Source organism: Cherax quadricarinatus, chromosome 26 (genome assembly GCF_038502225.1).
Source record: "Cherax quadricarinatus isolate ZL_2023a chromosome 26, ASM3850222v1, whole genome shotgun sequence".
Taxonomy (NCBI): Eukaryota; Metazoa; Arthropoda; class Malacostraca; order Decapoda; family Parastacidae; genus Cherax; species Cherax quadricarinatus.
In genome coordinates, this window is record NC_091317.1 from 3,859,891 (window position 1) to 3,887,390 (window position 27,500).

Sequence of the window (27,500 nt, forward strand, 5' to 3'; positions counted from 1 at the left end):
AGGTATATACACTGAGAGTTTATTTTAATCCCTCTTTTAGAGACAGACTCATGTCATAATGACCCACGTATAGTCAGGAAACTTGAAACATAAAAAGCTGAGTTAGAGAGTTGATGAATTTATCCAGATCCAGAGGTTACTGGAACCTTACGGGTTTACTGCATCAACACGACAGAATTTTAAAAATGACTAAGATACAGCAAGACTGTTTGCCAGACCATGAGACAGACGACCACTACCAAGCACCTTGGAAAGTTCTTGACTGGGGGACAAGACAATAAAAGAAATCTTCATATGTTGGTCAAAAAATCTTCGAAATCTGTTCACAAAACTTCAAAATCTGATCACAAAATATTTTTCAACCAATTTTATATTCTGATCAAGAAATCCTTAAAAAATGTGTTTAAGAATCCATTAAAATATGTTCAAACAGTATTTCAAAATATGTCAGCCGGGAAATTAGTCATGATGACTGTTCGTAGCTAGAGAGATGTGCTGCATTATTAACTGTGTTGAATTACTTAATGCACAAAGCAGAAAAAAAAGTGTTAAGACAGTTCAAGACTGTCATATATTGTTTCGTGTGTGTGTGTGTGTGTGTGTGTGTGTGTGTGTGTGTGTGTGTGTGTGTGTGTGTGTGTGTGTGTATGTGTGTGTGTGTGCTGATGAATGATGTTGCACACACACTTGTGAGAAAATTAAAATATATGTTTGGAAGATATCCTCACATACACCCGCCCCCACACACACACGAAACAATAAAGAAGATACATAAATGTACTGAATGAAATAAACTTACAGTTACAAATACACGAAATCTGCAAAAGCGGAATAACACAGTACAGAAGAAGCACAGGACAGAGAAATGACCAGTGAAATGACTGCCGATGCAAAGATAAAATAAAAGAAATGCACAAAGCGAGAAACCGTCGACTAAAACAATGCATAGATAATGTAATCATTGTTTTGGTATGCAATAAGCAGGAATAAACGAGGGACACAGAAGGAAATAGGGAGACAAACAGAGTGTTCACAAAACACTTAAAAATATTTCAATATAAAAGAACTCATGGCATGATACAGAAGGATAAGCAAATATGAGAACAGTAGATTTAGCCCATTTACAAATATCACTTACACCAGCTTGTTATTCTGTTTCATCATGGTGGCCTAAAGCTCTACACTCATTAAGGCAATGTAATTAAAGATAACTTGATTAACCGCAAACCAACGAAAACAAAACCTTAATTCTATCACACACAGACACACACACACACACACACACACACACACACACACACACACACACACACACACACACACACCGGGGCCAGGAGCTCGGACTCGACTCCCGCAACCTCAACTAGGTGAGTACACACACACACACACACACACAGACGGAATATTTGTAGTTCTGAACTGTGGTAACGACGAGCCTCTGGCAAGACAGTGAAGGAATGAGTGATGATGAAATTGTCTTCGTTTTTGGGTCACCCTTCCTTGGTGGGAGACGCCCGATGTACTATATATATATATATATATATATATATATATATATATATATATATATATATATATATATATATATATATATATATATATATATATATATAGATGCAAAAAATAAAATAAAGTCTTTTCTCGTGTATTCTAGATACTATAAACTACTAATCTACAAGCAAACTGTGGATTACAAGTGCATGTATGATGCATGTAAGTCACTGTTTCATACAGATCCTTCTCTTACAGAAACCTTCCACAGCCTCGTCGCCCAAATTCATAATGTTCAACAGTTCTGGACGACAGTCACAATTATATTTACGGTGAGCTTAAACCTAAAGGGGAAAAATACAAGTGGTGTCTCATTGTAGACTTGAAATCGAAGCATTTGAATATTTTTCATGCCATTGATGCACTTAGTCTACTGATAAAAGTCTTCTGTAGAAAGGTAAAATTCTGGAAAATTTGATAAAAATCGGAATATTTAGCAATACATCGATGGGGAGTGAGCGTATCTCAAGTGTGAGCTCTAATGGATAAAGCTTCGCTCAAGTGTGAGCTTTATGTGATCCTTTAACATTATTGTTATATAACATAATGTAGCTCTAAACTCGCAGGAGTCATACGGCGCCGAGGGGAAATTTTAAGTCTCTGAGAGAAATATAGTACAGCACGGATGGTTTTGTTAAGTGTTTTTGTTTTATATATTTGTCAATTATTCCTGTTAAATCATTTTAATATATATTTTAGTCTCCCCCTTCTAACTGACTAATGGCCGCTGCTTCTTGAGGACAGGATACTGCCTATTAAGATTAGTTTGTATGTGCTAGCAAATATCAGATTAGACTAAATTAAAAAGTACTAATTTGACTCTGATCATTAGGTGTGTGCATTGTTTTATAAGTCTCATTATTATTATTATTATTATTATTATTATTATTATTATTATTATTATTATTATTATTATTATTATTATTAATATTATTACTACTACTACAACTATAACTATAATTACTACTACTGCTACTACTACTACTATTACTAAGTACAACAACAACAACAATAATAATAATAATAATAATAATAATAATAATAATAATAATAATAATAATAATAATAATATTCATTATCATCAAATTATTGACATTAAAAATCACAATTATTGTCAGTTTCTCATACACCAAGCACCACTATTACCACCACCACCAACACCACCACAACCATTATCCATCACCATAACCATCACTTCCTCCACCACCAACATCAGCACCACCAACATCAACACCACCACTAGCAACACCACCACTAGCAACACCACCAACACCACCACCACAATCACCACACCAGCACTATCACTAGCACCACTACTACCACCACCCCTACCACCACCACCGCCACCTCCACCATCACCACCACCATCTCCACCACCACCACTAGCACCACCACCAACACCACTACCATAACCACCACACCAACACTAGAACCCCTACCACCATCACCATCACCACCACCACCGCCACTACCACCACCACAACCACCACACCAACACTACCACCACCATCACCACCACCACCGTCACCACCACAACCACTACAACACCACCACCACCACCACCACCCCCACCACCGCCACCACCATCACCACCACCACCACTACCACCGCTACCACCACCACCATCACCACCACCACCACCACCACCGCCACCACCACCACTACCACCACAATTACCACACCAACACTACCATCACCATAATCACCACACCAACACTACCGCCATCACCACCACCATTACAACCACCATCACCACCCCCGTCACCACCACCACTGCCACCACCACCACCATCACCATCACCTCCACCACCATCACCATCACCTCCTCCACCGCCGCCACCACCACCATCACCATCACCACCACCACCATCACCATCACCATCACACCATCACTAACAACATCGCTGGCTTCTGTAATGCCTAACAGGGATTACCAAATAATATAATATTGACACATAATAGCGGAGACCCTCGCGTTGCGGTGTCGCTTGTAATCGTCCACTATAATATATTACGATACATCGCTCCGCATTCATCTGGACCCAGGCTGGAATTTCATGACTACTGTCACGATTAAAATTTCAGCCTGCGCGGAATAAATATATATATATATATATATATATATATATATATATATATATATATATATATATATATATATATATATATATATATATATAATATGAGTGGTGCGTTGAGGTATATGTGGAGTCAAAAAACGTTATCTATGGAGGCAAAGAAGGGAATGTATGAAAGTATAGTAGTACCAACACTCTTATATGGGTGTGAAGCTTGGGTGGTAAATGCAGCAGCGAGGAGACGGTTGGAGGCAGTGGAGATGTCCTGTTTAAGGGCAATGTGTGGTGTAAATATTATGCAGAAAATTCGGAGTGTGGAAATTAGGAGAAGGTGTGGAGTTAATAAAAATATTAGTCAGAGGGCAGAAGAGGGGTTGTTGAGGTGGTTTGGTCATTTAGAGAGAATGGATCAAAGTAGAATGACATGGAAAGCATATAAATCTAAAGGGGAAGGAAGGCGGGGTAGGGGTCGTCCTCGAAAGGGTTGGAGAGAGGGGGTAAAGGAGGTTTTGTGGGTAAGGGGCTTGGACTTCCAGCAAGCGTGCGTGAGCGTGTTAGATAGGAGTGAATGGAGACGAATGGTACTTGGGACCTGACGATCTGTTGGAGTGTGAGCAGGGTAATATTTAGTGAAGGGATTCAGGGAAACCGGTTATTTTCATATAGTCGGACTTGAGTCCTGGAAATAGGAAGTACAATGCCTGCACTTTAAAGGAGGGGTTTGGGATATTGGCAGTTTGGAGGGATATGTTGTGTATCTTTATATGTGTATGCTTCTAGACTGTTGTATTCTGAGCACCTCTGCAAAAACAGTGATAATGTGCGAGTGTGGTGAAAGTGTTGAATGATGATGAAAGTATTTTCTTTTTGGGGATTTTCTTTCTTTTTTGGGTCACCCTGCCTCGGTGGGAGATGGCCGACTTGTTGAAAAAAAAAAAAAAATATATATATATATATATATATATATATATATATATATATATATATATATATAGATAGATAGATAGATAGATAGATAGATAGATAGATAGATAGATATATTGCTGGAATGGAATTGTTCCAAAAATGCCGCGGATGCATTTTTTTTAGCGTGTGCGGGATTTTAACAACGGGATAATTCGTGTGAATGATGGTATGCCAGTTTCGGAAATAGTTCATTCTGTCGTCTTGACAATCGAAATTTCAAATTCCATCAGAATAATGCATTTATTTTCTGTAAAACTATTTAGTTCGTGTTGTCCATTTATATAAATGAGAAAAATCAGCCGTGAGATTTAGAAGCCTCGGGCTTTGATCCGTTGCTGATGTGCTGGCCTTTGTAAAGTAGTGAATTAATTTGTTTAATATATCTTGCGAATAAAATTTGTATATATTATTCAACATACATCTGTCTACCACCAAGGCAACGTGACTCAAAAAGAAGAAACACTTTCACCATCACTCACTTCATCACTGTCCTGCCAGAGGGGCGTCGATACTACAGTTCAAAACTACAAATATCCCCAGCCTTCCTTCAGAGTGCAGGCACTGTAATTACCACAGCCAGTTATCCTGAATCCATTCAAAAATGTTACTTTGTTCACTCCTAGGATCACGTGAACCAGGGGTCCCATCATGTGGATCACGTGAACCAGGGGTTCCAGCAACTAGAAGCTTTCCTGATTCTAAGTGATGTTGTCAGTTGTATGAAAACTGACTGGAGGTCAACCCATGTAGTGAAGCCCTTTTACTGTGTACAACACAGGCGCTGTTAATATTACTGTTGTCGAAAGCATATCTGCGTTCTTATATGAGTGTAGACAGATCCCTTGCCTTCTCAGCCAGGTATACCTTATAACAATTACTATAAGGGATGGTGCGGATACATTCACTCTCCTCGGATTAGCTAACGGTGGAGGTGAGTGAGGTGAATGTGATGTACTTGGTATCCGCGAGTAACCTAGAAGAGTTCTCAGGTACCGTAGAAGTTGTGAAGATTATAAACTAGTAACAGTTGCTATCGCTTCTCAAAGAGTTTAATGTTTTCTGTAATTTATTCTACAGTTTTATAGGAGTGTTGCAGGAAAATGTACACTGCTGACAATCTCAACGATCTTCTAAGAAATCGGGGCTGTAGAATCAGAGAACCTTTCGAAACCCAACAGCACACATGTCTTGGTTTTAGTGGAGTGGTGGGACTAAAAATGAATGTGATCATTCTGGTTGACGAGGTTACTGGCACACACAAAATCTAAAGGAATTGCTAAAAGTATTTTAATTATAAGTACGTCGAAGAAAGGGAGAGTGTTTCCCTATTCTAAGGTGACGTGAATGAAAGGCTTAAGAGCGTTGAGATCATCTGCGAACTGAAAGAGATCAAGCGTGTTGAGCGTGATGAAGAGAATGCGACCTGGAGTTTACCTGGAGAGAGTTCCGGGGGTCAACGCCCTCGCGGCCCGGTCTGTGACCAGGCCGATAGACATATATAATGTATGTTACCCAACGCGGTCCTCTGGAACTTCTGTATTGGGTTCCTTGAGGCCGAGAGACTCCATAACATTATTACTGCTGGAGTAACCTGGATGAGGAATGTCGACATCCTCATCATCCTCACACCCAATACACTTGATCTCTCCAGCTCAGAGTCTTACAAGAGCCTGTTCGTCCTCACTGATGTTAAGTTGCCCTTTCGCTGCACCTCAAGAGCCAACCTCAAATTTTCTTTGTCCCTAAACCTATTCCAGCTTCATCTTTCATATGAACGGGAAAAATTTCAGGTCTTAGTCGTGAAAAGGAGCCAATAAAAGTCGGTTCCTTCCCTCGTTTGCGGTGTCTTTGGGAATTCAACACCATTATTAACCTCTTCCAGCATCTTGTGAAGGACTCTCGTGGAAGTATTATCAGTGCATTAGGGAAAATTTCTGACTCTTGAAATTTTCCTTTGTCATTAGTAGTTAACGTTTCCCTAAATGCAAATATTGACGTTCTTAATACAACACTTGTGACTGAGTAGTGTCAGTGGTGGCAGCGTCAATGACGGCAGCGTCACTGACGGCAGCGTCACTGGTGGCAGCGTCACTAGCGGCAGCGTCACTAACGGAAGCGTCACTGGTGGCAGCGTCACTAGCGGAAGCGTCACTGGCGTAGCGTCCCTGGTGGCAGCGTCACTAGTGGCAGCATCCCGCAGGTCGTTCAAGATGCACAACTCCAAGAGTTACAGGGAACAGACTCAAGAGATTCATCATTAACAATGCAGGTTCCTGGGAGTGTATGCATAATTGTCTCTGAAGGCATTATGTACCTTCTGGCTCTGAGACTACTGTGCAGCGTTCTGTGTGTGTAGATGCCCGCTGAGTAGTGCACTGTGTATGCAGATGACTGTTGAGTAGTGCACTGTGTATGCAGATGACTGCTGAGTGGTACACTGTGTATGCAGATGACTATTGAGTAGTGCACTGTGTATGCAGATGACTGTTGAGTAGTGCACTGTGTATGCAGATGACTGTTGAGTAGTGCACTGTGTATGCAGATGACTGTTGAGTAGTGCACTGTGTATGCAGATGACAGTTGAGTAGTGCACTGTGTATGCAGATGACTGCTGAGTAGTGCACTGTGTATGCAGATGACTGCTGAGTAGTGCACTGTGTATGCAGATGACTGCTGAGTAGTGCACTGTGTATGCAGATGACTGCTGAGTAGTGCACTGTGTATGCAGATGACTGCTGAGTAGTGCACTGTGTATGCAGATGACTGCTGAGTAGTGCACTGTGTATGCAGATGACTGCTGAGTAGTGCATTGTGTATGCAGATGACTGCTGAGTAGTGCACTGTGTATGCAGATGACTGCTGAGTAGCGTACTGTGTATGCAGATGACTGCTGAGTAGTGCACTGTGTATGCAGATGACTGCTGAGTAGTGCACTGTATATGCAGATGACTGCTGAGTAGTGCACTGTGTATGCAGATGACTGTTGAGTGATGCCCTGGGTATGCAGATGACTACTCAGCAGCGCTCTGTATATGCAGATGACTGATCAAAAGTGCTCTGCGTATGCAGATGACTACTCAGCAGCGCTCTGTATATGCAGATGACTGATCAAAAGTGCTCTGTGTATGCAGATGACTACTCAGCAGTGCTCTGTGTATGCAGATGACTGATCAAAAGTGCTCTGTGTATGCAGATGACTACTCAGCAGCGCTCTGTATATGCAGATGACTGATCAAAAGTGCTCTGTGTATGCAGATGACTACTCAGCAGTGCTCTGTGTATGCAGATGACTGATCAAAAGTGCTCTGTGTATGCAGATGACTACTCAGCAGCGCTCTGTATAGACAGATGACTGATCAAAAGTGGTCTGTGTTTGCAGATGACTACTCAGCAGTGCTGTGTATGCAGATGACTACTCAGCAGTGCTGTGTATGCAGATGTCTACTCAGCAGTGCTCTCTGTATGCAGATGACTACTCAGCAGTGCTCTGTGTATGCAGATGACTACTCAGCAGTGCTGTGTATGCAGATGACTACTCAGCAGTGCTCTGTGTATGCAGATGACTACTCAGCAGTGCTGTGTATGCAGATGACTACTCAGAAGTGCTTTCTGTATGCATATGACTACTCAGCAGTGCTCTGTGTATGCAGATGACTACTCAGCAGTGCTGTGTATGCAGATGACTACTCAGCAGTGCTCTGTGTATGCAGATGACTGATCAAAAGTGCTCTGTGTATGCAGATGACTACTCAGCAGCGCTCTGTATATACAGATGACTGATCAAAAGTGGTCTGTGTTTGCAGATGACTACTCAGCAGTGCTGTGTATGCAGATGACTACTCAGCAGTGCTGTGTATGCAGATGTCTACTCAGCAGTGCTCTCTGTATGCAGATGACTACTCAGCAGTGCTCTGTGTATGCAGATGACTACTCAGCAGTGCTGTGTATGCAGATGACTACTCAGCAGTGCTCTGTGTATGCAGATGACTACTCAGCAGTGCTGTGTATGCAGATGACTACTCAGAAGTGCTTTCTGTATGCATATGACTACTCAGCAGTGCTCTGTGTATGCAGATGACTACTCAGCAGTGCTGTGTATGCAGATGACTACTCAGCAGTGCTCTCTGTATGCAGATGACTACTCAGCAGTGCTCTCTGTATGCAGATGACTACTCAGCAGTGCTGTGTATGCAGATGACTACTCAGCAGTGCTCTGTGTATTCAGATGACTACTCAGCAGTGCTGTGTATGCAGATGACTACTCAGCAGTGCTTTCTGTATGCATATGACTACTCAGCAGTGCTCTGTGTATGCAGATGACTACTCAGCAGTGCTGTGTATGCAGATGACTACTCAGCAGTGCTCTATGTATGCAGATGACTACTCAGCAGTGCTCTGTGTATGCAGATGACTACTCAGCAGTGCTGTGTATGCAGATGACTACTCAGCAGTGCTCTCTGTATACAGATGACTACTCAGCAGTGCTCTCTGTGTGCAGATGACTTCTCAGCAGTGCTCTCTGTATGCAGATGACTACTCAGCAGTGCTCTCTGTATGCAGATGACTACTCAGCAGTGCTCTCTGTGTGCAGATGACTACTCAGCAGTGCTCTCTGTATGCAGATGACTACTCAGCAGTGCTCTCTGTATGCTGATGACTACTCAGCAGTGCTCTTTGTGTGCAGATGACTACTCAGCAGTGCTCTCTGTATGCAGATGACTACTCAGCAGTGCTCTCTGTATGCAGATGACTACTCAGCAGTGCTCTCTGTGTGCAGATGACTACTCAGCAGTGCTCTCTGTATGCAGATGACTACTCAGCAGTGCTCTCTGTATGCAGATGACTACTCAGCAGTGCTCTCTGTATGCAGATCACTACTCAGCAGTGCTCTCTGTATGCAGATGACTACTCAGCAGTGCTCTCTGTATGCTGATGACTAGTCAGCAGTGCTCTTTGTGTGCAGATGACTACTCAGCAGTGCTCTCTGTATGCAGATGACTACTCAGCAGTGCTCTCTGTATGCAGATGACTACTCAGCAGTGCTCTCTGTGTGCAGATGACTACTCAGCAGTGCTCTCTGTATGCAGATGACTACTCAGCAGTGCTCTCTGTATGCAGATGACTACTCAGCAGTGCTCTCTGTATGCAGATGACTACTCAGCAGTGCTCTCTGTATGCAGAGGACTACTCAGCAGTGCTCTCTGTATGCAGATGACTACTCAGCAGTGCTCTCTGTGTGCAGATGACTACTCAGCAGTGCTCTCTGTATGCAGATGACTACTCAGCAGTGCTCTCTGTATGCTGATGACTACTCAGCAGTGCTCTTTGTGTGCAGATGACTACTCAGCAGTGCTCTCTGTATGCAGATGACTACTCAGCAGTGCTCTCTGTATGCAGATGACTACTCAGCAGTGCTCTCTGTATGCAGATGACTACTCAGCAGTGCTCTCTGTATGCAGATGACTACTCAGCAGTGCTCTCTGTATGCAGATAACTACTCAGCAGTGCTCTCTGTATGCTGATGACTACTCAGCAGTGCTCTTTGTGTGCAGATGACTACTCAGCAGTGCTCTCTGTATGCAGATGACTACTCAGCAGTGCTCTCTGTATGCAGATGACTACTCAGCAGTGCTCTCTGTATGCAGATGACTACTCAACAGTGCTCTCTGTATGCAGATGACTACTCAGCAGTGCTCTCTGTATGCAGATGACTACTCAGCAGTGCTCTCTGTGTGCAGATGACTACTCAGCAGTGCTCTCTGTATGCAGATGACTACTCAGCAGTGCTCTTTGTGTGCAGATGACTACTCAGCAGTGCTCTCTGTATGCAGATGACTACTCAGCAGTGCTCTCTGTATGCAGATGACTACTCAGCAGTGCTCTCTGTGTGCAGATGACTACTCAGCAGTGCTCTCTGTATGCAGATGACTACTCAGCAGTGCTCTCTGTATGCTGATGACTACTCAGCAGTGATCTTTGTGTGCAGATGACTACTCAGCAGTGCTCTCTGTATGCAGATGACTACTCAGCAGTGCTCTCTGTATGCAGATGACTACTCAGCAGTGCTCTCTGTATGCAGATGACTACTCAGCAGTGCACTCTGTATGCAGATGACTACTCAGCAGTGCTCTCTGTATGCAGATGACTACTCAGCAGTGCTCTCTGTATGCTGATGACTACTCAGCAGTGCTCTTTGTGTGCAGATGACTACTCAGCAGTGCTCTCTGTATGCAGATGACTACTCAGCAGTGCTCTTTGTATGCAGATGACTACACAGCAGTGCTCTCTGTATGCAGATGACTACTCAGCAGTGCTCTCTGTATGCAGATGACTACTCAGCAGTGCTCTCTGTATGCAGATGACTACTCAGCAGTGCTCTCTGTATGCAGATGACTACTCAGCAGTGCTCTCTGTGTGCAGATGACTACTCAGCAGTGCTCCCTGTATGCAGATGACTACTCAGCAGTGCTCTCTGTATGCAGATGACTACTCAGCAGTGCTCTCTGTGTGCAGATGACTACTCAGCAGTGCTCTCTGTATGCAGATGACTACTCAGCAGTGCTCTCTGTATGCTGATGACTACTCAGCAGTGCTCTTTGTGTGCAGATGACTACTCAGCAGTGCTCTCTGTATGCAGATGACTACTCAGCAGTGCTCTCTGTATGCAGATGACTACTCAGCAGTGCTCTCTGTATGCAGATGACTACTCAGCAGTGCTCTCTGTATGCTGATGACTACTCAGCAGTGCTCTTTGTGTGCAGATGACTACTCAGCAGTGCTCTCTGTATGCAGATGACTACTCAGCAGTGCTCTCTGTGTGCAGATGACTACTCAGCAGTGCTCTCTGTATGCAGATGACTACTCAGCAGTGCTCTCTGTATGCAGATGACTACTCAGCAGTGCTCTCTGTGTGCAGATGACTACTCAGCAGTGCTCTCTGTATGCAGATGACTACTCAGCAGTGCTCTCTGTATGCAGATGACTACTCAGCAGTGCTCTCTGTATGCAGATGACTACTCAGCAGTGCTCTCTGTATGCAGATGACTACTCAGCAGTGCTCTCTGTGTGCAGATGACTGATCAATGATAAGATACATGTTCAGCATTATAATATTTTTTTAAGTAAACTCACTGGCAGCTTCATCAAGCCAGTACAGACTGAGAAAAGCAGAATATTGAGTATGTATCAGACTGGTGGAAGACGAAACCAGGTGTAGAGAGAATGCGTGAGAGAAGCATCAGAAATCAAATGAGGTTATCTGATCGCCGAAATCTGGACGGTCAGAACCAATTTAGCTAAGATTCCGGACGTTCTGAAACTGTCGATGCATTGTACATGTGTATTTGAAGTGGCAGTCACTGCTGACTCTAGACACCGCCGTTTCTGCAGTTATCCTCCTTAATGGACAGTCTAGCTTCACCTTTCATGAAATGTCTGTGAGAGTTTCGTTTCATGATGCTGGTGAAATTTAGGTTATCCCTACTATATGCACATTGTAATAATGTTGGAAGAATTACCGACAATATGTAAAGTAAAAGGACACAAGTGCAACTAATGTGACATTTTTATTGTGGCAACGTTTCGCTCTCCAGGAGCTTAGTCAAGCCGTTACAAACAGTACATACCCTCGGTGTCCATGTACTGTTTGTAACGGCTTGACAAAGCTCCTGGAGTGCGAAACGTTGCCACAATAAAAATGTCACATTAGTTGCGCTTGTGTCCTTTTACTTTATATATGCACACTAATGATTTTATTTTTAATTGTTGATTTTTGGCTTCTTGACATATCTCCTACATGAACACCCGCCACACAGAATAACATATATATTGGTACCGGATTCAGTGAGCCTAGTGAAACTCTTGCTCACCAGCTCCTTGCAGGGATGCTAGAAACATTCACTATACACTTGACAAGAGCTCTGTAAATATTGCTGACATCATTGCTACAAGGATGTACAAAGAATCTAACAGGTGAGTCATTCTATCTGGCTATATGTATTTGACGACTTCTGCTGTCGTTGATAAAATGATAGGGAAGACTGACGCCGGGTAAACACGTGATAAGCGTAAGAGCACTTCTTGAGATAGTTTGGCCTGGGAATCTGATGGATTTTCAGGAAAAAGCCAATAATCACTCCTCTCTCTCTTTGTTCTTGCATCATGGTGTGAGTAAAAGCGTAACAAATTGTCTTTTCTGGTCGGCTTCCAGTAAACGTTAAAGGTAAGCTATCCTGGGGTCTGCAAAGGACGACATCCAGGAAGAGAAGTCTGTCACCTTATTCCTCCTTCAGGGTCTCCCGGTGCCTCGTGGCCTGTTGGCTAAAGCTCTCTCTTCACACGGCGAGGGTCTGGGTTAGATTCCCAGCGAGGATAACAACACTGGGCGTGTTTACACTGGTTGTCTATGTTCACCCATCAGTAAAATGGGTGCCTGGGAGTTAGTCGACTGGTGTGGGTCGCATCATGGGACAAAACTGACCTAATTTGCCCTAAATTCTCTGCATAACAAGCAGCTTCCTATAGAGTAGTATGTCATTGATGTCAGCTAGGCCTCTATACCATGTACATGTACTTGTAAATAAAGATATTATTATTATTATTATTATTATTATTATTATTATTATTATTATTATTATTATTATTATTATAAATGGTTTCACATCATTGACTTTGGAAAGCTGAGCAGTAGTGTCGATCTCTTTGGGTACAATAACCAGAACGTCATCCACTTAGTGTAACCCTGTCAAATTCCTGGGGATGATTGACTCAAAGAGTTCGGCCTCCAAGTGTTCCATACATATAAATTATCCAGTGTGGAACTAAATGGTAAAACCCAAAGAAATCCCCAAGCACTGTTAAATTAGTTCCCAGAAGAAAAGAAATTGAAAGTGACACATAACTGTAAAAGATCAATAAAATCTTTGACTGGCAATGTAAGGCCCGTAGCACTTGCGATTTTCCTACGTTTAGGGAGATAGAACGTGTTGGGCATTTTCAAATAACGAAGTCACATCAAAACATACAAATATTTTGTTCATAATCTCGATATCACGCACCTGGTTAATTAGATTCCATGCATGTCTAAGATGATCTTAGCAGATCCCGACTAATAACTTTGCTATGTGTATGATAAGAAAACCTGCTATCTTGTGTGGAACCATCCCAGCATCCGTTGAAATGGGTCTCAACGGATGTTTGGTTTATGGGTCTTGGGAAGCCAGTGCATCTGTGCTGATCTTAGACCTGGTGGTGTGAACCTAATCTTCTACTAGGGGATGGCAGGGGTGATGATGGAGGATCTCATGGATGATGCTGGAGGATGGCAGGAATAATGCTGGAGGAAGGCAGCGGTGATGCTAGAGGAAGGCAGCAGTGATACTGGAGGATGGCAGGGGTGATGCTGGAGGATGCCCGGGTGATGCTTTAGAATGGCAGGGGTGATGCTGGAGAATGCCGGGGGGATGCTGGAGGATGCTGAGGGGATGCTGGAGGATGGTAGGGGTAATACTGGAGGATCTCATGGGTGACGAAAAAGGATGGCAGGGGTAATGATAAAGGTTGGCAGGGATTATGCTGGAAGATAGCAGGGGTGATGCTCTAGGATGACAGGGGGATGCTGAAAGATGGCAGGGGTGATTCTGGAGGATGCCAGGGGTGATGCTGGAGGATGGCAGGGGTGATGCTGGAGGATGTCAGGGGTGATGCTGAAGGATGGCAAGGGTGATGTTGGAGGATGGCAGGGGTGATGCTGGAGGATGGCAGGGGTGATGATGGAGGACGGCAGGGGTGATGCCGGAGGATGGCAGGGGTGATGATGGAGGACGGCAGGGGTGATGCTGGAGAATGGCAGGGTGATGCTGGAGGATGCTAGGGAGGTGCTGGAGGATGGCAGGGGCGATGTTGGAGGATGCCAGGGTGATGCTGGAGGATGGCAGGAATAACTCTGTTGAGAACAGAATTAGCTTTCCTGAAGCAGATCCTCCTGAAGGTGCCTGACAGCAAGACTACAGTGGGGGTAGGTGTATATTACATGACAGCCTGTCTGGCGATTACTGCACTAATGATCGAGTCTTCAATCCTTACGCAGAATTACTCTCCGAAGTTTAGCGCATCGCATAAATTTAACAACATAGCCGGGTCATGTGGTCTTTTCTAATGATTATGGAAAACAAAGCGTGGTTACAGATGCCTATATTACACAAATAACATAAGAAGAAATAAAAAAAGAGATGGCAAGGAACTTTGACATTAAAGTATGAACAAACTTCGACTTTATCTTCACTGTTTTATTTTAAGATGCATACTTAGGAGTGAGGATAAAATCCAATTAAGGGAAAAGAAAAGAGCTGAGACGCCTTTCACATAGCAGAGAGGAACCCATCTTCGCTACAGGTCAATTTAACATCATCTGCTTATAGAGAACCTTTGATGAGGTCCAGGATGGAAGAGGAGAAATAGAAGGAAGAGGAGGAGGAGGAGAAGGGAAGGACTAATAACACGTCATCTCTCAGATGACTCAGAGATGTCGTCTGAGGTGTTGGTGTTGGCAGTGATTACAAGGTGAGACGGATGTCTGCAACGAAGAGATGCAACGATCCCAGCTTCTCCATACACCATCATCAGTGGTCATTCACCCTTCCTTTACGGCCGTTCATCCTCCGCTTTACCTCATTCCCCTTCCCCCTTCCCCCCTGACTGCCGTACGTATATTATCAGATTGCTAATTGCTTTCCCTTCCATTGATTCGAGGATTTAGATCTATGCAACCGACATTTCTCAATATATTTCATTCGATTTTTGGGGGGATTTGTGTTCGGTTGGAGGAATGATTATCCCACTGACCTGACAATCCGATGCTTAGAGTTCGATTTTCATTGAGCAAAAAGTTTCAGATTCTAATTAGGTATCCCACAAAGGGATACCTTTAAGTGGTAGCCCGATTTTTTTTTTCTATTTTTCCTTCCTTCCTCCTACTTTTCGATTTTATTTCACTCATAACTCGCGAACCCCTCATCCGATCGGATTCGAATTTTGAACGCTTGTGTACGGTAACTAAACCCAGATTCTAAGAACTGCTGTCATGTGCAAGTGATCTGTTACCAAAGTTATTGAACTCATTCCCAGCATCCTGCAATGGTTCGCATAATTTCCAAACCCCTTAGCGTTGTTGTTTCAAACGTTTAAGTATGACCCTTGTGGGTTTAGCGCTTAGTTTTGATTCTATAATAATAATAATAATAATAATAATAATAATAATAATAATAATAATAATAATAATAAATTGAATAATGATAAAATTAATAATAATAATAATAAAAAAATTATAAAATAATAATAATAATAATAATAATAATAATAATAATAATAATAATAATAATAATAATAATAATAATTAAATTATAAGTAATAATAAAATTATAAATAATAATAATATAATAATAAAATTAACAATACTAATACTAATAATATTAATAATTCAAAGTTTGCAACATGGTGCCTCCTCACTGGGCAAGGATGGAGAGTGACCTTCAGGTTGGTAGGTGCAGAGTTGACGATTTTGTGAGTAAAACAGTGAAATTTTTATTCCTGTTAAATTCTGTTACATAAATTTCAGTTTGCCTCCACTGAACGACTTCAGTATTTAATGGCTGAGACATCTTATGGCCAAGATAGTACCCATCAAGTTCTGTTTGCCTGCAGTCAAATTTGTTGATGCAGTAAAATACTTAAGAACTTGGAATCTTTGGAGACCGTGCCAAAACTGGAGAATGACTCATCTGACCGGCTTCAAATTTTTACCACTGATATAGTTTCCTGAACACGAAGTTCTTGCAGTTATTGGGTGGCGTAAGTTCCAACTTGCCAGTGTTAATGAATAAATATTGATATTCTTTTGTTGTCAATAAATACTTTTTTTCCCAACGGCTTCACAATATTATTGATGATGAATTCTGTAAGAAAAAAGATGCCACATAACTTTAGTCTGGGTGTTAATGGAGTGTTTACGTTCCACTTTTAATCTCGAAATGATATAGCATTTTTTTTACATTATTGCATTTTTTCCTTGATGCTAGTGAGGGGCTTTTGATCCAAGATACTGGAGTTATCGTCCTCTTGCCAAAATTAAATCAGAATACATCACCTTCCACAGTCGCTTTATGATGGATTCTGTGTATTAACTGATGTGGTTTCCTTAATGGAAGCTTTACCTTGACTTCAGTTTATGTAAGCTTTAATACGCCAGTTTTATCAATCAAATGGGATTCCGTGAAATAACTGGAAACTGCTGATCAGTAATAAATCCCTGACTGTGTTAGTAATAAATCCCTGACTGTGTTAGTAATAAATCCCTGAATTTGTTGGTTAATCCTGTGTTACGTCTTTATAATGTTCATTTAATAAATTTTAATTATTTACATGTATGATGAAATTAAGACACATGTGCAACATCTGGGTATCCTTATTGTAGACGTTTCGCCATCCAGTGGTTTTATCAATACAAATAAAGATACCCAGATGTTGCACATGTGTCTTAATTTCATCTTGTCGGTATTGTATACCATTCTTGTACAATTTGTCAGACACTGCAACATCATGGAATCTTGATTCTGAGGACATGTACATAACCTTCACGACTACGACAACTACTACTACAACTAACCCATCTCTTTGGGAAGGACCTACTTCCACTGGCGAATCCCGCCTACCAGTGACTATGCCTTCGTCTGCTACACCTGACGTTACTATATAAGCGCCAGGCTCCTTGCTTCTGCTTCAGAATCTCCACGACTACGGTGCTCTTCTCACCTAATCCAAGGTTGAGGGACTGATTACCTCATCTTCTGTATATAGTCCTACTGTCTTCAAGTTATGTCCTGGAATCTGTATTGATAAAGCCGCTGGATAGCGAAACGTCTACAATAAAGATACCCAGATGTTGCACATGTGTCTTAATTTCATCTTGTCGGTATTATATACCATTCTAACACATTTACATATATACTTAAACTTTAAACGCTGGTAAATCTTACTCAGAGAAAAATAATTTCAATTAATTTTGGCCCGTGCTGATCCCAATTTCCCTTTTTCTTACAGAAAAAAATGGCAAAATTGAAATGCAGATTTTCGTGCCACAGTTTCTGAGGACCTTATAAATTTCCTTTGCCTTATAATGATGATAACTTAATTATTCAAATTCTAACTGGATTCACACTTAGTGTGCTGGTGTGTTTTAGGACTTTGGTCCCTGTGAGATAACAAGAAAATTTATCTTTAACTGTTATTGAAAAAAATGGGATATTAATGTCCACACGGACAGACCTTCAGCATTAATATTTAACTGCATTATGGACTTAAGACACTCTGTAAAAAACATCTTCAGCTTGCACTGAGGTATTGAGTCCTGGGGTTATGCAAGACAGGGTTACCTTTCTCGGACCGTGCAGCGACCGAAATACATCTGTTTAGTTTTATGTTACAGATCAAATTATAACCACAATCGTAAGACTGAAGTGGCTCTCACATGTGCAGCCAAGTGAGGAAGATTTACCTCTCTCACTAGGTTTGTGATAGTGACTCTAAACTCAGGATGAGGTGTGCTCGTCAATATTGTGTAGGTTTCTAAACTGTGAATGGGAAAAGTTGTCGCTCTGGTAACACTGTTCTTAAAAAAAAACAAGCGAACCGGAGTGTTGGATAAGGTTTCTCGTATCATAAAACTAGTGGAAAACTCTTGATGTTACCACTAGTGAAGCTTGATGCAACGAATGAAATGGGACCAGACGACATATCTCCCTGGGTGTTGAAAGAAGTAACAGAACTGTGAGGGAGGAAAGTTCCTATATACACGCGTCGTGGCTGGGTCTTTGTACCTCTCGTGTCACTCACCAGTGTATGCACGTCAGCGCCATCTGTGAGTCAGATATCCAACTACGAGTGGGATGGAAGTCCTGGTGACGTGGACGTATACCTTTCCTTTCTGTTCTAGTTTTATGTTTTGCTTTCTGACAAGGCACTGCGTCTCCTGTCTCTTCACCATTTACCTCTCTCCTGCTCATGTAAGCAGCCATGTATGTTATTGGATAGTCTTGACTTTACACGTATAATGTCTTTATATTTGCTTGCCGGTTGTGACTTTGATCTTGAACTGAGTTAATTGTGACACACTTTTGGCTGTCTGCCAGTGTGATATTATAGTGTTCTTGTAGTTATTCCTGGTGTTCTTAAACGTGCGTCACGAAATCGTAATAACACGATACTAAACAAATTATGGAACGGGTGGGGCTTGAACCCATGGTGGATGAGTCCTGAAACTCAGAGGCTAGTGCGTTAACCACTCAGCCAGGTGGCCGAGTGGTTAGCACACTGGCCTGTCAGTCTTAGGACTCACCATAGGTTCAAGCCTCTCCCGTTCTGTCACTTCTCCAACATGTGGAATGGGTCGTACACAACGTGCGGTAAACCAGGATGAGAATTATTTTCATGTTAGTTTATTAGTGGGAAAAACAGGATCTCTTAATTTTTCCCCAGTTATAAACATATATTATGCATATTTGTTCATTGATGAGGTATGCATTTTTCATCTGTTTATTTTCTTAAGAGGAAGACTGGTCTCCCTTGTTATTCAGTGTGTGGACAGCTTCTGCCTCACTGCCACCTTGGCAGTCCTTTTTTCTTACACCAATTTGTGACTCAACAGCAAAGGACTTCAGCCAATCTTTCCAGTCATGGCAGCTGTCACAAAACTGGTAAAAGTAAAATATGGTCTAACATATATAAAAAGGGAACAGATAAGAGATACGAAATTACAGGTCAGCAACTCTGTATACGGTGAAAAGTTCAGGAAAGACTGTAAGGAAAATGATATTGGAGCAGTTGAAGAGGAGAGTCTTTACAGAAAGCCACCGCTCCAGGGAGGTGTCTTGATGCAGGTGAGGGACTCTTGATCCAAAGAACTGGACTCAGCCTTCCAGTCTTTGGATCGACCCTGAAATCAAGAATGCCTATCCAAGTAGTTAGAAAGTGGGGCCAGGATCTGAATCTCCTGCACACGCTAGTACACACACTCACACACACACACACACACACACACACACACACACACACACACACACACACACACACACACACACACACACACACACACTTGAATACACATACATAAACAGCAGAGCAGGATAAATATTGGTCCCCATTCACACGTACCCAGAGACATAAATATGTAATGGGAAGCCACTGACCTATATATTATTCTTTTATGTGACTCTTATATAGATATTTTTGGACGAGAATGGAATTGAAATGCTTATAGTGAGCATGAATAAAATACATATAACAGATGCGTGAGAGAGAGAGAGAGAGAGAGAGAGAGGGAAGGCACTTAGTAAAGGAGATAAGGAGACACAACAAAATGCGAGGCAAAGAGGAATAGAGACAGACGGAACGTCAAACATAGACAGAGAGAGATACATAAGAAAGATTGAGACATAGACAGGTGCGACTATACTTCTGTCAATGCAGAGAGACAGGAAGGTGTGATCCAACACTCACCCACAACATCCTTGACGGTGGCTTGCTCGCTACAGGTCAGGAAGTGGTTGTAGAAACTCACCATTACCACACCACCGTTCACAGCCTGCAGAACACTCTATATACTTCCTACCTATTGTATACATACATCAACATATTGTCTTCATATATCAGCATAGCATTTATGCATCAACATGCTGTAGGCATATATCGGCATTATATATCCATAAATCAGCATATTATATACTTATATCATAATGCTGTATATATATAGCAGATACCAGAAAGAATGTGTACACATGTCTCACAACCCACTTTCATACAGTGCCATCTGTAGGCTCGAACTCCCGTATCACTGGACATGGGGCTAGTACCGTGCCTGGGCGTCATGGGTGAGCAATAACACAGTTGCGATTGATAATTATTACTGAATTTACAGTCCAGTGGATCGGTAGTTCGAGCCTGCATAATTCTTCCCTCTTTATATGAATAAATTTATGGTTGTGTTAAATTTATATTTGTAGTGACTGAAATATGGGAATACATCAAGATATGTTGGCCGGCACCTAAACTGGCATTGAGAGTGTGCTAAAATATTTATTTGGGATTTATTGTAAAGCCTTCCATAATCTTCTGTGTGTGTGTGTGTGTGTGTGTGTGTGTGTGTGTGTGTGTACATTCACCTTTTTGTGGTTGGAGAGGTCGATTCACAGCTCCTGGCCCCACTTCTTCGCTGATCGCTACTAGGTCCACTCTCTCCCTGCTCCAAGAGCTTTATCGTGTACTCACCTATTTGTATTCATCTGTTTGTGGTTGTAGGGGCCGAGTCTTGGCTCTTGGCACCACCTCTTCTCTGTGTGTTTGACTAGTTATACTCATCTAAATGGCATTGCGGGAGTTGAATCTTGAATCCAGGCCCGGCAGGTTTCTCATTTACTAACGATTTGATGAACGAAATTTCTGACCTCGTGGAACCAATCATACCTGTTCTTACAACTGTGTATGGATTGTATCCACCACTTCCTTATCCAGATGGTTTCATTTCCCAACCATCCTCAGACTGAAGAAATAACTAATGAAGCATTCCTGATATATGTTCGTCTTCGGCTACCATTTGTTTCTTTGCTCTGTTTCTCCCTCAAAAAATATAATCTTAAATTTAAACCAGGTAAACCAGGTAAACTAGATAAACCAGTGGAAGGCCTCAGATGACCAAAAGCTCCAATTTCTGGTTATCATATGACTCACGTCATTTGATAACTCTCCTTACAAACAAGCTGTGGCTGTTGGTTGTACAGGGTTATATACGTATCTTGTACGTCGTGATCAAGTCCTTCCAGCCCTGAGATTATGAAGGGTATCCAGCTCTAGTGAAATCTCTCTCTCTCTCTCTCTCTCTCTCTCTCTCTCTCTCTCTCTCTCTCTCTCTCTCTCTCTCTCTCTCTCTCTCTCTCTCCCACTCTGGTCCCTACTCACTACCCTTCCTGATATGTGGACATTGACATTCTCCATTTTTTTCTTACCTCACTCTCCCTCATTGTTTCTGACTCTCCTTCACTTTCCCACTCCCATATAGTCTCCTTCACTTTCCCCACATTCTCCCCTTCACTCTCCTATAGTCTCCTTCACTCTCCCACACTCTCCCTTTCACTCCCATATATTCTCCTTCACTCTTCCATAGTTTCCTATACTGTCTTGCTCTGTTATTCGTTTTCATTTACTCTCTCATTCTCATTCACTCTCCCTTATTTTCCTTCACTTTCACTTATTCTCCTTCACTATCCCTTATTCTCTTACACTCTCCCACACTGTTATTCACTCTCCTACAATTATCACTCATTCACTCACTCTACTCTCTTATCACTCTCATTCACTCTCCTACACACACTCTACAGAGCTTAAGACCGATTATAAGGAATTCAGGGCATGAATACACAAAATTAAAACAAAATTTAGCCCTCAAGAAATTTAAATTTCTCCACACTAACAAAAAAAAAAAACAAGAAAACAAGCTACGCGGCAGTGTTGATGCTGAAATAATATAATTTAAATGGGCTAATAATTAGCTACGCTGTGTTGACTGGGTGATGTATGGCAGGATTATTTGCAGCGCAGGCGGCAGCTAGTATTGCAATGATCTGTTTTTTAATCGATTTTTTGTCGAATTTTTTGCATTCTCTATTAAATATGTTCGGCTATAGTCACTTTTTCTTTCAGTTTACATAAGCGTTAGTAACTGATCTGTGAATCTATTAGTGTTTCTGGTGAGCTGTGTGGCAGCTGGGAAGGTGACAGATACAATACACGATAACACGAGAGTTTTGTTTGTGACTCCTGTTGGGATACCTTCTTTTCTGGCTAATTAGTTTGATTTTTCGGTCAGTTAATTATTCTATAGCTCGTTATTTGGGGACTTATTGACCCTTAATATGGTGGTTGTGACTTTGTTAGCGAGTGAGATCGAGGATGTTTGTGGTGTCATGTGAACATTCCGATCACTTCTGGCAACCTCGTGTGATCTCTGATCACCTCTCGCACCCTTGTGTGATCTCTGATCACCTCTCGCACCCTCGTGTGATCTCTGATCTCCTCTGGCACTCTCATGTGATCTCTAATCACTTCTGGCACCCTCCTGTGACTTCTAATCTCCCCTGGCACCCCATGTGACTTCTAGGTACCCCTAGAACCCTCTATTCATCTCTGGTAGCCTCGTGTAACTTCTAATCACCCCTGGCACCGTCTTGTAGCCTCTATTAATCTCTGGCACCCTAGTCTGATTTCAGATCACCCCTGGCACCCTCCTGTGATGCCTGAGTTTCACTGATATAATGTACCAAGGGTCAATCCATATTTCGGCAAATGTTTTTGTTAAAAAATATACAGGCAGATTTGTTTAAGCTTGTTTGGAATTGTATTATATCAGGGCAAAACGAGTGCCCAATTTTGTTAATGAACAGTGTTTGATTGGAAACTCGGTAATGAGAAGTTTGAAAAAGATGTTCGTATTGGAACTATGTTATCATGTTTCACACGAAATACAATTGTATTCATTGTATTTTGAGGTTATACATGTTATAGATTCACTAGTGTCAGTGTGACCTGTCAGAACTTGGAGAAACTTCAGTGTTTGTGCACACACACTCAGTATTATATACAAATAATGTATGCAAAAAACAGGGTATGTGCAAGTAGCATAAAGTTACCACTGATATGTTGCTGTATATTGTCATACATCAAATACTCCCACACAATCCTTCACTCTCGATACCTCTCCCACACTCACTTTAACACAGTCCTACACCCTCCCTTACTCTCCTTCATTCTCACCACATCCTTCCTTCACTCTCCCTCACTCTCGCCACCACTACTCACCACCTTCTTGAGTATGTCGTCGGGGACGTTCCTGGGGTTCTTGCAGATAGCGTAGACGGAGGAGTGACTGAAGATGACGGGAGCTCGCGACACCTCCAGTGCCTCCTTCATGGTGGCTTGAGAGACGTGGGAGAGATCCACCAGCATCCCTAGGCGGTTCATCTCCCTCACTACCGTCTGAGGGAGAGAGAGAGATGAGAGATGAAACATCCACCAGCATCCCAAATTGTTCATATCTCTCGCTACCGTCTAGAGAAAATACGAGAGAGACGAGAAGTTAATCAGCCGCCCCAGGTGGTTCTTATTGGCAACTGTGAGGTTTTGGGCTGGAATTTTAGGGAAGCGAATGAGTAGCTAGAAATTGATTTTTAGAAGGTAAATCAAGATTGTTGGAAACTTGTACAAATGCGGAGAGAGAGAGAGAGAGAGAGAGAGAGAGAGAGAGAGAGAGAGAGAGAGAGAGAATAAGGAAGCCTCATACATCAAGTATAGCCCTTGAAACCAGCTAAAACCTGGTCTCTCCCTCACGAACCGTGTCAGACGTCGTCATGGTAACCAGTGGCTGCCCAGGTCGTTGACACATCACATGGATGTGCCTTATATGGCTTTAATCCCGAGCATAAAATATGCTTTGCTTGCCTGGCTTATATCGGAGGTAAAAGTTGATAATATTAAATGCCTCCTAAATGCGGTTTCACATTAATTGCTGGAATTCCTGCTAAAGTATTCCAAGTATTTCTTTTGGAATTTTTATTGATGTGTATTTGTTGAAATTTCCTGTGCTGTCGTTAATTTAATAGTCGAATATGAAGGTGGAGCAATACCGGGTCAGACTCGCGACTCACTGTGAGTCTCTGGCAATGTCAATATAACACTGACCTTAAACACGTTAACGACAGGAATGTTTCCTCAAAACACCGCCTTCTCAAACCTTTACACTTCGTCACATATCACACTTTGCTGAACAATTATTAAGTTACTCAACATCCAATGCTAACTTACTCAACACTGTCGCTAACTCACATAAATTACTCACTGGTGCAGTTAAAGCGCTTCTTTTTGATTATAATAATAATATGCCAATAATATGCAGTTAAGTTCCTTGGTTCATATATTTCCTTGAGTTCCTGTCAACACAACTGAGGCTTCATACTACTGCGAGTGTAACAACGATGAATTCAGATTTAACATAAGAATTGGCCGTGGAAGCTAGGAAACGTTTAAACCACTATCAGGTGCTTATTCGAGTAAAGAATGGTAATAAACATGCGTCGTTCAATAAGTGGACGAAGGACTGAGCCTTCATCATTCGTCACTGACTGACACACAAGGGCTGACCATTTTACACTGAGTATATAGTGAAATACTTTCATGTTGCGACTTGATACAGGTCCAGGACCGACCCATACGTCTTCTGGTTCCCATTATCAATTTGTGGGTTAGTCGTGAATTGTTCCAGTCACTATACTGTGACTTTTACCCTTCTGAAACGATGAATACTGCGGGCTCAAACCACCGACTTATTGAAAACCTTCATTATTTGATTATTTTTCTTTTCGGGAGAGCAGCAGTGAGGCCCACCGCACTCTGGTAAGAAGTTCATAGACGAACAATTTTAATTCCCTTAAAGGGAAGCATACACATTCTATGTCATTCGTATGCTTAATCATGTATGCTTCCCTCCATGGACCGTGTGGGCCATAATCATGCATGCTTCCCTCCATGGACCGTGTGGGCCATAATCATGTATGCTTCCCTCCATGGACCGTGTGAGCCATAATCATGTATGCTTCCCCTCCATGGACCGTGTGGGCCATAATCATGTATGCTTCCCCTCCATGGACCGTGTGAGTCATAATCATGTATGCTTCCCTCCATGGACCGTGTGGGCCATAATCATGTATGCTTCCCTCCATGGACCGTGTGAGCCATAATCATGTATGCTTCCCTCCATGGACCGTGTGGGCCATAATCATGTATGCTTCCCTCCATGGACCGTGTGAGCCATAATCATGTATGCTTCCCTCCATGGACCGTGTGAGCCATAATCATGTATGCTTCCCCTCCATGGACCGTGTGAGCCATAATCATGTATGCTTCCCTCCATGGACCGTGTGGGCCATAATCATGTATGCTTCCCTCCATGGACCGTGTGGGCCATAATCATGTATGCTTCCCTCCATGGACCGTGTGGGCCATAATCATGTATGCTTCCCTCCATGGACCGTGTGGGCCATAATCATGTATGCTTCCCTCCATGGACCGTGTGGGCCATAATCATGTATGCTTCCCTCCATGGACCGTGTGGGCCATAATCATGTATGCTTCCCTCCATGGACCGTGTGGGCCATAATCATGTATGCTTCCCTCCATGGACCGTGTGGGCCATAATCATGTATGCTTCCCTCCATGGACCGTGTGGGCCATAATCATGTATGCTTCCCTCCATGGACCGTGTGGGCCATAATCATGTATGCTTCCCTCCATGGACCGTGTGGGCCATAATCATGTATGCTTCCCTCCATGGACCGTGTGGGCCATAATCATGTATGCTTCCCTCCATGGACCGTGTGGGCCATAATCATGTATGCTTCCCTCCATGGACCGTGTGGGCCATAATCATGTATGCTTCCCTCCATGGACCGTGTGAGTCATAATCATGTATGCTTCCCTCCATGGACCGTGTGGGCCATAATCATGTATGCTTCCCTCCATGGACCGTGTGGGCCATAATCATGTATGCTTCCCTCCATGGACCGTGTGGGCCATAATCATGTATGCTTCCCTCCATGGACCGTGTGGGCCATAATCATGTATGCTTCCCCTCCATGGACCGTGTGGGCCATAATCATGTATGCTTCCCTCCATGGACCGTGTGGGCCATAATCATGTATGCTTCCCTCCATGGACCGTGTGAGTCATAATCATGTATGCTTCCCTCCATGGACCGTGTGGGCCATAATCATGTATGCTTCCCCTCCATGGACCGTGTGGGCCATAATCATGTATGCTTCCCTCCATGGACCGTGTGGGCCATAATCATGTATGCTTCCCTCCATGGACCGTGTGGGCCATAATCATGTATGCTTCCCCTCCATGGACCGTGTGGGCCATAATCATGTATGCTTCCCTCCATGGACCGTGTGGGCCATAATCATGTATGCTTCCCTCCATGGACCGTGTGGGCCATAATCATGTATGCTTCCCTCCATGGACCGTGTGGGCCATAATCATGTATGCTTCCCTCCATGGACCGTGTGGGCCATAATCATGTATGCTTCCCTCCATGGACCGTGTGGGCCATAATCATGTATGCTTCCCCTCCATGGACCGTGTGGGCCATAATCATGTATGCTTCCCTCCATGGACCGTGTGGGCCATAATCATGTATGCTTCCCTCCATGGACCGTGTGGGCCATAATCATGTATGCTTCCCTCCATGGACCGTGTGGGCCATAATCATGTATGCTTCCCTCCATGGACCGTGTGGGCCATAATCATGTATGCTTCCCTCCATGGACCGTGTGGGCCATAATCATGTATGCTTCCCTCCATGGACCGTGTGGGCCATAATCATGTATGCTTCCCTCCATGGACCGTGTGGGCCATAATCATGTATGCTTCCCTCCATGGACCGTGTGGGCCATAATCATGTATGCTTCCCCTCCATGGACCGTGTGGGCCATAATCATGTATGCTTCCCTCCATGGACCGTGTGGGCCATAATCATGTATGCTTCCCTCCATGGACCGTGTGAGTCATAATCATGTATGCTTCCCTCCATGGACCGTGTGGGCCATAATCATGTATGCTTCCCCTCCATGGACCGTGTGGGCCATAATCATGTATGCTTCCCTCCATGGACCGTGTGGGCCATAATCATGTATGCTTCCCTCCATGGACCGTGTGGGCCATAATCATGTATGCTTCCCCTCCATGGACCGTGTGGGCCATAATCATGTATGCTTCCCTCCATGGACCGTGTGGGCCATAATCATGTATGCT

The 27,500-nt window shown here is 42.9% G+C and overlaps 1 protein-coding gene across 1 annotated transcript in view; it reads right to left on the reverse strand.

Annotated features, from left to right (window-relative positions):
• LOC128691544 (uncharacterized) overlaps positions 1-27,500 on the reverse strand; it is a 504,586-nt gene that overhangs the window by 37,161 nt on the left and 439,925 nt on the right. Inside the window, exons 9-10 of the mRNA XM_070088746.1 lie at positions 23,496-23,672; positions 20,145-20,229 (exon numbers count right to left, since the gene is read on the reverse strand). Of these exons, the coding sequence (XP_069944847.1) occupies positions 20,145-20,229; positions 23,496-23,672 (262 nt within the window). The remainder of the gene's footprint in view (positions 1-20,144; positions 20,230-23,495; positions 23,673-27,500) is intronic.